At 40.5% G+C, this 14,260-nt stretch overlaps 1 protein-coding gene across 6 annotated transcripts in view; it reads left to right on the top strand.

Moving 5' to 3' along the window:
- ARID4B (AT-rich interaction domain 4B) overlaps positions 1-14,260 on the top strand; it is a 93,526-nt gene that overhangs the window by 20,958 nt on the left and 58,308 nt on the right. For all 6 annotated transcript variants that reach the window (XM_055810677.1, XM_055810676.1, XM_055810680.1 and 3 more), the window contains exons 3-4: positions 8,888-8,998; positions 13,779-13,844. In XM_055810677.1, coding sequence (XP_055666652.1) covers positions 8,888-8,998; positions 13,779-13,844 — 177 coding nt within the window. The remainder of the gene's footprint in view (positions 1-8,887; positions 8,999-13,778; positions 13,845-14,260) is intronic.

The raw sequence follows: 14,260 nt of genomic DNA on the forward strand, positions 1-14,260 counted from the left end.
TTACCTTCTAATAACAAACATGTTACTGATTTCTTCATTTTTTTTTACTTAAAATTCTTCGTACTTGAATGCATTTTGGTTCTTGCACTAAACACATGAAATCTGAAAGAAGCCTTTCAAGCATCTGACTAAAAGAGAAGTCTGTGTTGAGAAGCTCCTTATTTCAAGTTGCTACTTTTTTTGTATGTACTTAAGTAGAAACTTAATGTTCAGGCTTGACTTGGAACATACAAGAGTGTGACCAAAATTAATGAAGCTGCATCATTTGCAGTACTAAACTATAATGCTAAATAGTTTGAGTATTTGGTTACACCTTACAGAAAAATTGCACTCTTGCAGCTATGGGCATGATTGACTTGAAGTTTTCATATTCAGAGGGATAAACAGCGGGAGCGGGCATTCAAAATATTTTTCCTTCATGTGGTCTTTCAGCAAGAAGGAGAACTACAGAAGGAATTGTAAAGAATTGGCATTATTTTTAGAAAGACTGATCAGCCGTTCTGGAGCGTTTGATTAAGTAAGACATTTTATAGAGTGGTGTGTTATACTGATAGAAGAAATACAGGTTTCCATTCTTAGATCTCAGAGTACTAGAGAAACATCAAATGCCTCAGTAAGATAGGCATTAGCCCCATTCTACAGACTTGAAAGTTGGTACGTTCCTGCTGAGTTGCATCTTTGTGCAGGAAGTCTGTGACCAAATTAGGAACAGAACCAGAATTTAGTGCGTATTATTCAATGGGGTAGGAAAAAAAATATCCAAATACTGGGGGTTTTTTTTAAGCGTAGTCACCTTTCTGGATTTGCTCTTTTGAATAGGAAATGAGCTAATTACAATCTGAATGTTTGGAAATGATACTACTCAGTAAATTTCTGGATGGAGAATCAGGTTGGGTTTGGACAATTACAAGGATAGGGTGACTTCTAAATATTTTTCTTTCAAATCTTTCTCATTTTCTGAGTAGAGTTAAAATATTTTTATAATTTTGTTTCCATCAACTTTGCTTAGTTCCAAAAACAACAAAAAAAAGTGATGGACTTGCCAGTTCCATACAGACTCAACTTCACATCCATAAGTAAAAATAATGAAAATCCATTTTGTGTTTGAAACAGATACAGGTAATATTATTTAATGTGATTATGGAGTTGAACCTCTTGTTTTGGGTCACTGAGTCCTTCATGGTCTTAGAACCTGTAAATCCTTTCCAAATAGATCATTTTTACTCAGAGAGGAAAACCATCTGTTGCACCTTTTCACATCTTTAAGAATTTTCAGTAAGCTAGGTATTGAACTGGTCTAGTTGACTATTTTGAAATAAAGAAAATAGCCCCTTTGCAGTGTAGAGAATGGTAAAGGTGTCTGGAAGTACTAAACCAACTTCTGACATCTGTCCGCTAGATTCTGCCGACTTCCACCTTGGCAGGTGTGGGGTTGGGAAGTGGAAGGGAAAAAACCCTTTTTGCCTCAGCTGTATGCTGTATAATGTTTGCTTATGAGACTGGTGAGGTGTTACTTGAAATTTCTTGTAGATCTTCAATTGAAACTTGAAACACGTTTCATTACTTCTGAATGTAGAAAGGTTCAGTTTGATCATGATGTTCCTACCATAATTTTGATTTGTGGGCAAAATGTTGATAACATTGAACCATTTTCCTTCAGAAATTTCAAAATTACTAGTTTTGCATTTCTGCCTCTACAAGAGCAACAAAACAAAAAAAAAAATCAAGCCGAAATCTGATTTTCAGCCAGAAGAAAATTTGCCCAAAATACACGCTTGTTGTTGGGCTTTCATGTCATAGCCTTTTCACATGAAAAACACCACTGGTCTTCCTTCTGTGTTGTAGTTTGCAAGTTTCCAGAAAAATTCCTTCCATTTCGTGTTGCTGTGTTCTCGCTTCTGAGAGATGGAAGGTAGGCCAATGGATTTACTTCTTTTAAGGAGTTTTCCTGTCTTCTAGGATTCAATCTTTGTTTCAGATACTACATTTTTGTCCGAGGAGCTATATGCCTCGGTAACATAAGGTTTGTAGAAAGGTTTATAGAAGTTTCTCATCTTTGTCCCTCTGAAAATACACAAGGAAAGTACTTGAAATCAACTATAAATATACTATCATCTGCCAAATGGAGTATATTACATGTGCTATAGTAATAGTTTTTTCCGGAAGATATCTGCTATTACTTTAAAGTTGAGTGTTCTAACCACAGCAGGTTGAGCTGTAAGCAAAATCTTGCACTCTTAATTACATTCAGTAATTTTCTTTATTAAGAGATTGATTCTGCAGTGTGTGGGCAGATCTCTGCTGTTGGGTGGATCTTACTGCAGTTTGAAAATACTTAAGGTAATAATCGTTAGTTAAATTAAGTATCTTAGTAATTGGGGAGAAGGTTTTTTTAATGGTTTCTTTGTGGTTTTTTCACCTGTTTTCTTGAAAACAATTCTTCAGAACTTGTTTAGGAGATGTTGGATTTACCCTTGTTTTCCCCAAAATGACGGTCATTTTGAAAATTTAGTCTTACCAAGCCTTCATTGACCCAAAAGTTTCTGAAACCCTGTTGAATGACTTTGGGGTAGCTGCTAATTCTGCGGGATGGAATGGGAGTTTAAATTGTAAGCTATGTGAAACTTTTCCCCTTCATTAGAAGGCTTAAGGATCTGACTGGGTTTTGGTTTGAAGTAGTAGGGTTTTCTCACTGATTTGTGGGACTGAGGATGACTGTAATTGGAGTAGTCAAGGATGTATGCGATTAATGGTACTGCTTGCAAACTGGGTGCTTCCATTTTATATTATGGAAGATGTGCGAACTATGAGAAAGCACTTCCCTTGGAAAGGTAACTTCAGAATACCATAGACGGTAGAAAACAGTTTTGCCACTGTTGTCTTGCTTAAAATGGATGAGAAAAAAAAATTCAAGATGTTGAGCCTTGCAATGTGTGTTTTTTGAACTCGGAAGAATCAATGTAGATGTCTGGTGGGGGCAAGGGGAGAGAGGGTGTTGAATCTTTAACAAGCGTTTTCCTGAACCTTGGTTATTGAAAATAATCAGATGTTAAATTTCCGTTTAAAAACTAAAACAAATCACTGTGGGATTGTTGAGTGTTACAAAATTTTTTTTTTGGCTTCTTGAAAATCTTTCACTAGTTCTTGGCTCAAGAGTTTCATAGAGTAGATAAATGCTGAATTTTGAATGTTTAATACAAGCTGAAATCTTGGCTCTACAAATTTAGTATATATGAAAGACAAAGGGAAGGTACAGACCCAGTTTTCTCTTTGCATATTAATCTTAAAGCAGTCCTGCAGGCTTTCCCTACTAAGCATGTTTCTAGATTGAATGCTTAATCTTGTTTTCATGTGGTTTACTTGGAACATCCAGTGCGTGGTGCAGAGGAATACAGATTAGGAGATAGAAATAACATATTCACAGACACTGTATTAGACATGCTTATAGGCAAAGGACAATGTAAAGCAATTTTATCAGCTGCTGTATGACACAACAGACTTTACAAAGGAATTTGAATATAGTAACGCAGCACAGTTAAAAGAGGAGGTGTGGGGATGATTTCATCCCACATAGATGGAAAATATCGAAATGTCTAGAAAAACTGGAAAACTGACCTCTTTAACAGCCTTAAAAGGTATGTAAAAGCATGATGCTACCATTTTAAGACTGCACTGTTACGATGTTTATTCCAAAGTGCTCTGGAGGGGTCCGTGTGTTTTCTCTCTTGAACTGCTAAGGCCAGAACCATTAGTACTGATGTGACTGTCCAAATTCAGAAGATGTGCAGGTTGTTTTATGATGTGGGCATCTAGCCATTTATCAGTCCTTCCAAGTATAATCAGCTCGAAGGCTGGAGCGGAACCCTTCCAGCAGCCTGCTTTGCCTGCCAAAGAAAATTCAGCCACTGAATTGGTGGAAATTGCTGACTGGTCACCTAGAGACCGCTTCTTATTTAAGTGGTAAACCGGCTTTTCAGCTGCGGCAGCCTGCGCTGCATATAGAAAATCCTGTCCGTCCACAGCAGTTGTGAACTGAGATAGCAAAGAAGCTACTCATCCTATTGCCATTAATAAAACAAAGTTTAGTAGTAGTAGTAGTAGTAGGTCGGCTGCGCATTAGCTTGGATTTCCTAATGGGAAGCGCAAAACTGCAGGAAGCCCTGTTCGTTTTATCCCTTGTTGCTCATCCAAGAGGATGCCAGAAATCGTTAAAAACTTTGGGGTTTCTGGCTGCAGCTGTAGAATGCACGGCGCGATACACATTTTAGCGCTGCTGCGGAGCCGCGGCCCCAGCGGCAGCCCCGGAGGGTCTCGGGCGGGCGGGGCGGCACGAACCGCGTTGCAGGCGCCCGCAGCGGCGCCGTTACCGGCTGCGGCAGGGCCCGGCGGCGCCGCTCGGCTCCCCCCGGCCGCCGTGCGGGGTAGGAAGCGGCGCCCGGTGGCGGCGGGGCACGGCTCCAGCAGCGGCCGGCTCCCCGGGAAGGCCTGCGTGCGGCTTTACCCGGCAATCGCCTTAAGGGGACAAATTTAGTTTAACGGCAATCCGCGCTTAATCTGCCGGAGCGCGGCCCTGGGCGCCTTCGGGGAGGGCGGGCGGCAGCGCTCGGCGCTGGCTCGGGCAGCCAGAAACTTCTGGCAGCTTCCCGGCTCGGGCCCCTCCTCTTAAAGCGGCAGGGCCCGCTGCGGGGCTGCCCCCCCGCCCCGCCCGGGAGGCAGGTCCCCGGGGGGTGCTGGTGCCCGGCTGCGCTTCTCCTCTCCCGCACGACCTAATGCCCTCCGGGCTCCGTTCCCTCCCGCAGCCCTATGGAAGCTGGAGTATCGAGGCGGCTCTCAGCTGCTCGTCGAGGAGCTGCTCCAGCCGCTGGTAACGTTCAGCTTTGGCAGGAGCACCCCGCTGGAGCCAGTGCTGGGGAAGGGCCCACCCGTCTCTTAACAGCCCCCCCGTGCCCCCAGCCTGGCCGCGGTCCCACGCTCCCAAGGGAGCCAGGCCTCGGATACAGCCCTCCACAGGTCTCCCTTGGGTGAAGGATGGTCCATGCCCCGTTGTCACCCCACAGAGCCAGCCCCCCTCCTGGTAGCCTAGCCTCAGTCGTTAATGCGAACAGAATAGTGATCACTCATGTAAGCGCCTGCTTGGTAAATTGTTTCAATGAGGATCTTAAATACCGGTCTTCTGCCACTAGTGCAAAAATAAAACAAACGACCACAACAAACTTAGAGATTTCAGCCATCAGCTGACCGTCAAAACCCATCAGCTTCACTTTTCCCTTCCTCCTCCCTGTGTGAACTGAAGGCTATTCCAAGAGAGTAATAGAGACCGGAACATTGAGAGCGAAGAAGTCCAGGATGTATATTATAAGCTGGTGTGAATGAAGCTCTGATCTCACTGTAGATGCATGATGGAGCGTGCTGGGCATACTCTTCAGTTTTTCCTGTTGGGCAGAAGTTTATAGATGGTTTTATGACAAGCTGCTGCAAAGATGATTCTTACTTACAAAGTGCAAGATGCTATGTTTGGGTATAAAATGATGTAAATTTGAATTACCTTGTTTTAAAATAAAATGAAGGCTGAGACCACAGCACAGAGATTTGGAGACAGCAACATATGAGACTAGTAGAGTTGTCTCAAGATTAGTAACCTTAAGAAGCTCAGAACATTTTATTGTAGGGTAGTCCAACAATGAGTCTCCCCTTCTCCCTTAAAGACCGTTGCAGTGCTGCTGATTTCAATATGCTTGTAATACCTTTTCCAAGAATCCTGAATTATGTTCTCAGATTTTAGTTGCATTTTTAACTTTTTTTTTTTATGGTAACCTGCACTGAAAGGCAGGTAAAGAATGAAAACAAATCCTGCTGAAGCATGTTAAAATTAAATAGGCAAAGGGACATTCACTCTGAGTGTAAGGGTGTCTATTAAATGATGTAAGCACAAAGCAGAGAAGGGATAACAGAAGGGTAAAAATAGCTGTATGCTTATTTTTAATCTCTATCTAATTTTGGTAGAATTGAATAAATCCTGCTTGAGAACAGGTGACTCATTTAGAGTTGGTGAAAATGACAAATTCATGGTAAGGATGATCTGATATTAATGCCAGACTTTGATCATTAATGTTTACTTTTCTAGTTTGCGTTCTCTGTGATGCATCACATCTTGCTAGATGTTTTAACTTACCATTTTCAGCTGATACTATCAGTCAGAATGAGGTAAGTATTTTGAAAATTTCAGTTAAGTAGTTTGGGGAGCAAAAGTCCATGTAACTTGTGCTTCAGTGGAAGAATAAAATTGCAGGAAAATTTCCTCTGTGCATCCACTGAAGTTTTCACATGGTTATTTTAAAATGTTTAGTGATTCACAGTGGTAATTAAATGCATTTCATCAGTATAAATTTTCCTCTTAAAAGTCACTCCAGTACTGTATTTTTGGTAAACATACCTACAGTGGTAAGCAAATGGTCCATATGTTTGCTGTTATTTGAAATTACTCTGTTTACAATGGTAAATATTAACTAATTCCAGTGAAAGGCATTAGCTATCATAAAACTAAGGAGGTATAGACTAGGGATTGAAATTACCCGGTGTGGTAGTAACATAAACCAGTTCTCACAGATGTTTGTTCTTTTTGGAAGAAGCTTTTAAAAATAAGACAGAGTAGTGATAAAGTAATCACTAATATCGGTGATTACAGTCTTAGTAAGATTTTAAAATCCTGTGTTAAAGTTTGATTGTTGACTTGCCCGTTCCTCTGCCGTAAACTTGCAAGCAGTTAAAGGCCAGAGCTTCAGATTGTCTTGATTCCCAGTATTGTAGACCTTCTTTTTAGTTAATGTTCAGCGATAGTGAAGAGAAAGTGTTCTTTATTTTCTGTAACTTAAACTCATCTCAAAGACCAACTCATAATGTTAATTTGGCTGTATAGGGAGGTATAGACTGATACCGACACAACTTGAAGTGTTTGTAGAATTCTAACTATGTGCATCTGTGTGGACCCATCTGGGATCTGTCTATCTTGTTGAAAGAAAGCATAGAGTATTGAGATGACTTTTGTTTGCAAGATCAACTGGCGTGAAAGGCTATCAACATTGTAGTGCTGAAAGAGTTTCTTCACTAAAGGGTGGAGCGGAGAGCAGGAGGGGTGCTCCCCTCTTAGGGCATTACTGACTTTGCAAGAGTCAGTCAAGTCAGTCAGTTCCTGCTTTTCAGATTTATTTTCTATGAAGCAGCCATACTAGTGCGCTATACTGAAAGTAGTAAGGAAAACCAGATTAACCATTATCTAAGTCCCTGTTTCAGCATCCTTCTGATTGCAGTAAGAGAAAAGCATTGCAGCTTGCCTTGAGGGCAAGTACACTTACACTCTTAGACAGGAAAGGAGGGAATGAATTTCAGAATCTCAGCAGTCTTAACAGATACCTCATTAGTCTCAGTTGAGTTTTATTGTTACTAAGTCTGGAATAGGAACAAATATGTGTTCATGGGTATACTATTACCAGAGTACTATACCCTACCACTCTGCATGCAGTCACACATCATGCATGCAGTGAGAGAGGGATGGATTCATTAGAGTACTCTGGCTTCTGGTGATCTTAACAAGTGCAGATTGGCAACAGTTTTCTAGTACTCTGAAATATATTCTATTCCCTGAAAATGAGAGGTAGGTTTGAGCAGAGTCAAAGTAAAAATCATTAATACAGGGTTAACACTGTAGCATCTCATGTCTCTCAATTCAAAGAAATTTCTGAAAAATTATCATTGAATCATTCAGGTACACGCTTGCATGCCCTTACTTCTGAGGTATTGGGGATGGAAACCGCCAGTGGGAATTACCTGATGATGAGTTCAAGCACCATAGTATCAAATAGTAGCTCTAAGACCTGTGAAGGACGTTATATTCTTCCCACAGAGAGCCTGGATGTGCCAGAGTTTCTTCTTGCAAGCTGTGTTTGAATCTGTAGGGGTGCAGAAACATGGGCTTAGACAAGGGCTTAGGTCTCTCTTCCCAGCTCTTGTTTGGGGCTGTGTGGAGACTTGCAACTCTTGGAACCGTACCTCACTCCTCTTGCTTGTCACCATCTGCCTTCTCTCTTCTGACCCACATTCTATGAAGTGATAGCGAGGTGGTTCAGTTATCTAGAATCTCCTCCCCGAGATTACACTAGGAGAGGTTGTATGAGATAAGGGGGACCTCTTTGAAGGGAGAGAGCCTTCACTGAGCTCACTCTGCATACTAATTGGACCCACGTTCTCCTCCTTCCCCCAGAAAACACTTCCTTCCTTCCTCTTCTATTTCTTGTTTTCCTGTTTGGGTGTCACCTGTTCCTCCGTTGGTTGTTACAGAACTTTGTCTTTTGTCTGGGCCCTTCACCTGCATTGTGCATCTATCCCACCATTTTTCTCCTGCTGTACTCTGCCCCTCAGGCTGCTCTCCTGGTGAGCACCCACCAGGTGAAAAAATGAGTAAGCAAAAGTCTCTTCAGAGTTGTCCTACTTGGTAATGAAAAATGAACCTTAATTATTTGAGGGGAATAAACACTAATGTCTTCATGAGACCCATCGGATCTTGAGGTAGTGAAAAGAGAAGGTAGAACACTTGGTTGGCCTTCACCATTGCAGCAGAACTGGTCATCTGCTATGTTTTCAAATGGTGCAGAAGTTGGAGGCTTATGTGATGCTTGTTGCAGACAACTGTGGTATCCGTTTATTACATTTTGTGGTAGTCATCCTATGAGCTTAGTGTTGTGTTCTGTGTTGCTACTGCTGTGATACACATACACTGTGAAGTTAAGTTTTATTGGGCTGTTTCGTAATGCTCTGTTGCAAAAGCTATCAAGACCATGACAGCTATATTGTCAGTGGCCAGTGATTAAAACCCAGTTGTTTTCCTTTCCAGGCCATTGATGAGCCTCCCTATCTCACAGTGGGCACTGATGTGAGTGCGAAGTATAGGGGAGCCTTCTGTGAAGCCAAGATCAAGACAGCAAAAAGACTTGTCAAAGTCAAGGTATGTGGTTTTCTTGCAAACACTTGGGGGGGGGGGGGCAAGTCATCAGTGTTCAAAATGGCACAACGTGAAACCTCTTTATAGCCTCAAGACAGCTAAGAGGCTGTCCTTTCCTTGGAGGCTGGTAGTGCAAGCTGTGAAATAACAGTAGGCCTATTTCTGTTGGGAGGGGAGGGGTTCCCCCCACCCCCCCACAATTCAGTATGTTCTTTTGCTTTCACTGCTTTGTCATCCGCTTGCATCCAGTATTTGTGGCCTTCATGCCACAGGCTGACCTTAAAGTAATTGATCAAAACACAACAAATGTAGGCTTATGCATGGGAGAATGTTACCAGAAAATAGCCCAAACTCCTCAAAGTAGGTTTAATATGGTTTCTTTTACTTTAGGAGCACAGGTCACTGTCATTTAGCAGTGGCAACAAGATAATGCTTCAGGAATAAGATGGAATCCTGCTGTCTTGCAACAAAGGCTTGGCATATTGAGTCCTACAGAATAGCAAGCAGGGGATCTTGCCTAATCTTTGTGATGACTAGTTAATGACTGAATGAATCCATATAAGCCACATGCAGCAGAAATAAAAATTGTGGTGAGGGGAATATAAGAGATACATTTTAACATCCCTTGGAAATTTAAAGTATCATTTCTAGAAATAAAGAGAACAATATTTGAGCTTGTTTTTAATATATAGTAAGTCTAGACTGGTGAATGGCCTTATATTTCTGTTTGGGTAATATTGCCCTAAAAGTTTCTAATGTCAGAGCAGGTACTGTTTTTCTGCTCTGCCTCTTAACCTCATACAGAAATACAACAGAGGAAGGATCAGAAGCACTTAGGAAACATAAATTAGATTGTTGCTCTGCAGCAGGGTTATAGTGGCAGATTTATTTTATCTACTGCAAATAGAACTGAAAATGTGTGAATTGTGAGCGGTGATAATGTGTTACAGAAGAGCCTCCATTATAAATTGTCATGCATTGCTTGAATCTGCCCTCATGGTATGGCCAATTTTTGCCTATAGTATCTATGAGGGAGAGAGCAGGCTATCTCCAAAAGCCCTGGCGGGAAGGATTGTTGTCACTTATTTGATAATAACATTAACTGTAACAAGAAGCTATTAAGTCTTAAATCTTACATCTTTAAAAAGCCTTTAGAGCAAATTAGTGGTCTTTTCATTTCATTAGTCATAACTCTTAACAGCATCAGCTGGTCTGTGCTTTACAGCACCATTGTGTTTAAGTGACTAAGTATTGGTATTTAAGTTGTTTAGTATCAGTATTTAAGTACAGGAATTGTGTTGTGCCTAGATCAGTGCAATCTTAACTCCTTTCAGCTCTTCAGATGGCCACTTGCACTTACTGATTAATACTTTCGTATGGGATTATTACTTGCAGTTTGGTCACTGCCGTGTTTTGCAGAAAGATCTTGCAATGAAATGGAATAGAATTTTTATTGTGAGTTGTTTGTGGAGGCTGTGCCTGAAGCCCTGTAGATTCAAGTTTGTGCGTGCGTCTTCACTGTTACTGTGTAGCTTAGGGCTGTTAGGCCCCAGTACAGTTGTGGCTTTGCAGAGCAATGTGATTTGTGGTTGAGATTTTTTTCTGCATAAGTGCAGTTCACATTGTCTTTCCTCCACCAGGAACATACATTCCCTAAACTTAACAGTGACCTCTTGATGTTATCTAAAAATCTTCTCCACGTGCTCCTTCTGGCACGTGCAGACTTTCCTCAGTACTAGATCTAACCAAATTCTTATTATCAGGTGTACTTCGGAATTTTGGTAGTTTTATCTGCTGCATTTATTTTCCACTTGTTTAACAGTTTCTTCTGGCCCCGAATACATTTTATGCCCCAGTCCCCTAGAACTAGTAGAGGAAAAGAAAAGTTAACTTCATAACACCAGTTTTAGCTTGAAGCTCTCATTTAAGCTTTATAACTAGATGCTCTGTTGAGAAAGGAGGTTGGCAGCATTTTTTTTCAATATGGAGTATGTCATCTTCAGGCAAGTAAAATACATTTAATTGTGTCTCCTTCTATCTGCTTGTGGCTTCTGTCAAATTCCGTTTCCTAGAATATTTTGAGGGAACCCTTCATACTAACTATTCCATCACCAGTACAATGCAATAACTTTATTCAGTTTATCACAATGATGTATGTGATGCTATGAGTTATTTATCATTTCAGTATCAATAAGTACTGTATCTCACAGTTTAGCAGTCTTCGGCAGGTTCTGTACATAGTACAGAAGGATACACAATGTAACTGCATTACTTTGTCATGGAAAGCAAGTAAAATTTAAGATTTGCCTGGAGTTGTGAAAAGTGTTGAAGGCAGTACAAATTTTACTAAAGGGCAAGACTTTGGTTGTTAGAAGAGTGGTAGTCCACTTCATTGGATCTGTTACAGCTTGCCTTAGAGAGCTATTTAAGCCAGTTTGTTTTGACAGTGTGTCATAAAACAATTAGCACCGTCATCACACCCACTTGTATTTGGACACCCTCCACAAAAGTTTCAGAAGACACTGTTTTCTGTGTAGGTCTTTATTAGAAACTAGTGAAGCATCTGCTCTACAGAGCCTACCAGGACCCTCTTTTTCAGGACAGTGAAGAGAAGGGAAGTTCCAGCTGAATCTGGAACAGGTCGATCGTGTGCTGAACATCTTAATCTTTTGCCTGAGACAGAAAGGATCCACGCTGATAAATACTGTGGGAATCAAACTCCACTATAAGAAATACTGATGGCGCTTTTCTTAGCTTCAACAAAGGCCAGTGATGTTACACTGAGTTTGGAGTATCAATATTTTCTGTTAACAACCGGTATTTTTTTGAGTGTGTATGAATATCTCAAGAAGCATAAACAGTTGGTATGAAAAATCTCTCCCAAAAAGAGTCAAAGCCCCAAGGCACCTTTAAAAAGAAAAAACATTCGGAAATACAAATAGCAATTTGCTCTGTTTACCTTTCATCATAGTACATTGCGGCTGGCTCATGGTTTTGGATAGAGTTCCGTTTTGCTGTAAAATACATTTAAGATAATTACAGACAGTAAATAAAAACAGATGTCTTTAGATCAGAATTGATATAGTGGGTATTTCATATGAGCCAATAGTGACTGCAAGTTTCAGATTGTTTTGCATCTGAGCTGAACTTTTGATTTCTAAATAAAGCCCCCAAAAGAGAGGAACTAAATACTTGTATCTGTCAGGCTGAAGTTCAGAAGGGTAGTTTGCTCAGTTGATTCCTAACCTAAATCCTTTGCCTGGCTTTCAGGTTATAAAGTGGGACTTTGGTGGGCACAGTAGTTGCCATCAGTAGGTGGGATGATGGAGCTCTAAAAAGAACATACTTTTAACAACAATGTGTATTGCTGTGGTTCTAACAGAAGATGGACAAGGTGACTATATCATGAAGTAGCACCTGGAAGGCAGTGAAGTATTTTAGTGCATTTGTTTTCGAACAAGGCAGTCGAGGTAGGCTCTCCTTAGTCCTGGGTGTAGGTGCTGTTCTTGTCTGTTTGCTCCTATCAAAGTTTACAAAGCTCCTTAAACTATCCACCTGAGGAGGCTAAGTAGGAGAGTTGGTGTTAGAGGACACTTGTTCTGAAGGAAATACTGCTATTGCTGTGTGCTACTGAGAAACTCTCAATAGTGAGAACATAACCTTGGGGACGCTCGTGAACCAAGTCCTCAGATTTAATGTGGAATTGCTGTAGTTGAGAGTTACTATTACATGGCTGAATCTCACGTTACATTCTTACTTATTGTGAATGGTAAATAAAACGTCATATACCAAGTGTGTGTGTTCTGGTGAATGTTAAAGAACATCATTTGTGTGTGTTAATAAAATGTACAAATGTGCATAAAATGTAATGCCAGAATTTTCTGTTTCCCTGAACTTTAAAACCAGAGTGGAAATGGAAATAAAACTTCAGGTGTTATTGAAAGGAGGATCCTGTGACTTTATGTGACCAAATTAACTTTAAGTGAAATAAATGGTGAATATCTGTAGCATTTGTTACAAATAACTTAATTGTAGGTTTGACTTTCCAGACCTTTTTTTTTTTTTTTTTTTTTTTTTTTTGTGGACAGCATGTCCTCATGAGGATAGGATTAAAGGCATAGCCAATGACATGGGAAGACACCTTGGAAATCCTTAGGAGATTTACTTACTCCAGTTCTGAAAGACTGAAAAGTTAACCATCTGTACATTTAGTTCCGGTTAACTATAGCAGTGTGTAGGCTATGCTGGCATTAACTGAAGGGCTGTTTGGGTGGTTAGTTTTGGTTAGTTGACAGCAGTGTGAGTCTTTCAACCACGAGTGAGGAGCATGCAGTTTAATCAGCAAAAGCACACACACACAGGGCCCATGATAGGGGGTTGGATGTAAGTGCTAAAACTATTTGATTTCAGAGCATTGAAATATAAATGTTTCTTTAAAATTATTTATACACAGAACTCTTGAAACTCTTTCTTGTTGAGGTACTGGAGCACTACAAATCGTTAAGAGAACTGCAGAGATCTTTTGCAGCTATTAAACATTGTTGTCACTTCCTTCAGAGGTAATGGTTCTGTTCTGAAAGACAAAAAAATATTTTAGGAATTTTGAAGGCTCAGAAAATGTCTCCTCATATTTCTAAAATACAGGAATGAAACAATTTTCAGCAAGTGGAATGATTATGGTGACTAACTGTAAGACGAGAGTAAGAGAAGGGCTATTCACATCTGCATGTGTTCATGCCGCTCAATTTTATCAAGTGATTGTCAGTTGAATTATCTTTTTTAGGTAACTTTTCGACATGATTCTTCAACAGTGGAAGTGCAGGATGACCACATAAAGGGTCCCTTAAAGGTAATATATTTGTTTTATATTTTGCTAATGCTTTGAAAAGTGTTCTTTTGCAGTATTTGGCATAAATGTGTATATGCAGTATGGGGTCAAAGTGGAAGGTTCGATTTATTACGCAGGCTAGATAGGATCACAAAGCATAAAAGGTAATGCTGTAAAGCTATAGTTAGTATACTTTCCATGGTAACTTTTTCCTTTGTAGTTAAAGGGCATGCAGCATATAGGCTGATGCAAGCCTCTTGGTTCTTTTTGGCCTTAAAGCTAAGAAGTTTGGCTGGCTCTGATATTTAGTCACTCTTGCTTTGGAAAACTCGGCTAGAGGATTTGATGGGCAAGCTCTTACACAAGAGAATGACATCACTCAAATTGGTTCTTGCTCCCCACCTGCTGGCAGGAAATAATTAGCTCAGTTAGTTGGC

This window comes from Falco peregrinus, chromosome 7 (assembly GCF_023634155.1).
Source record: "Falco peregrinus isolate bFalPer1 chromosome 7, bFalPer1.pri, whole genome shotgun sequence".
Taxonomy (NCBI): Eukaryota; Metazoa; Chordata; class Aves; order Falconiformes; family Falconidae; genus Falco; species Falco peregrinus.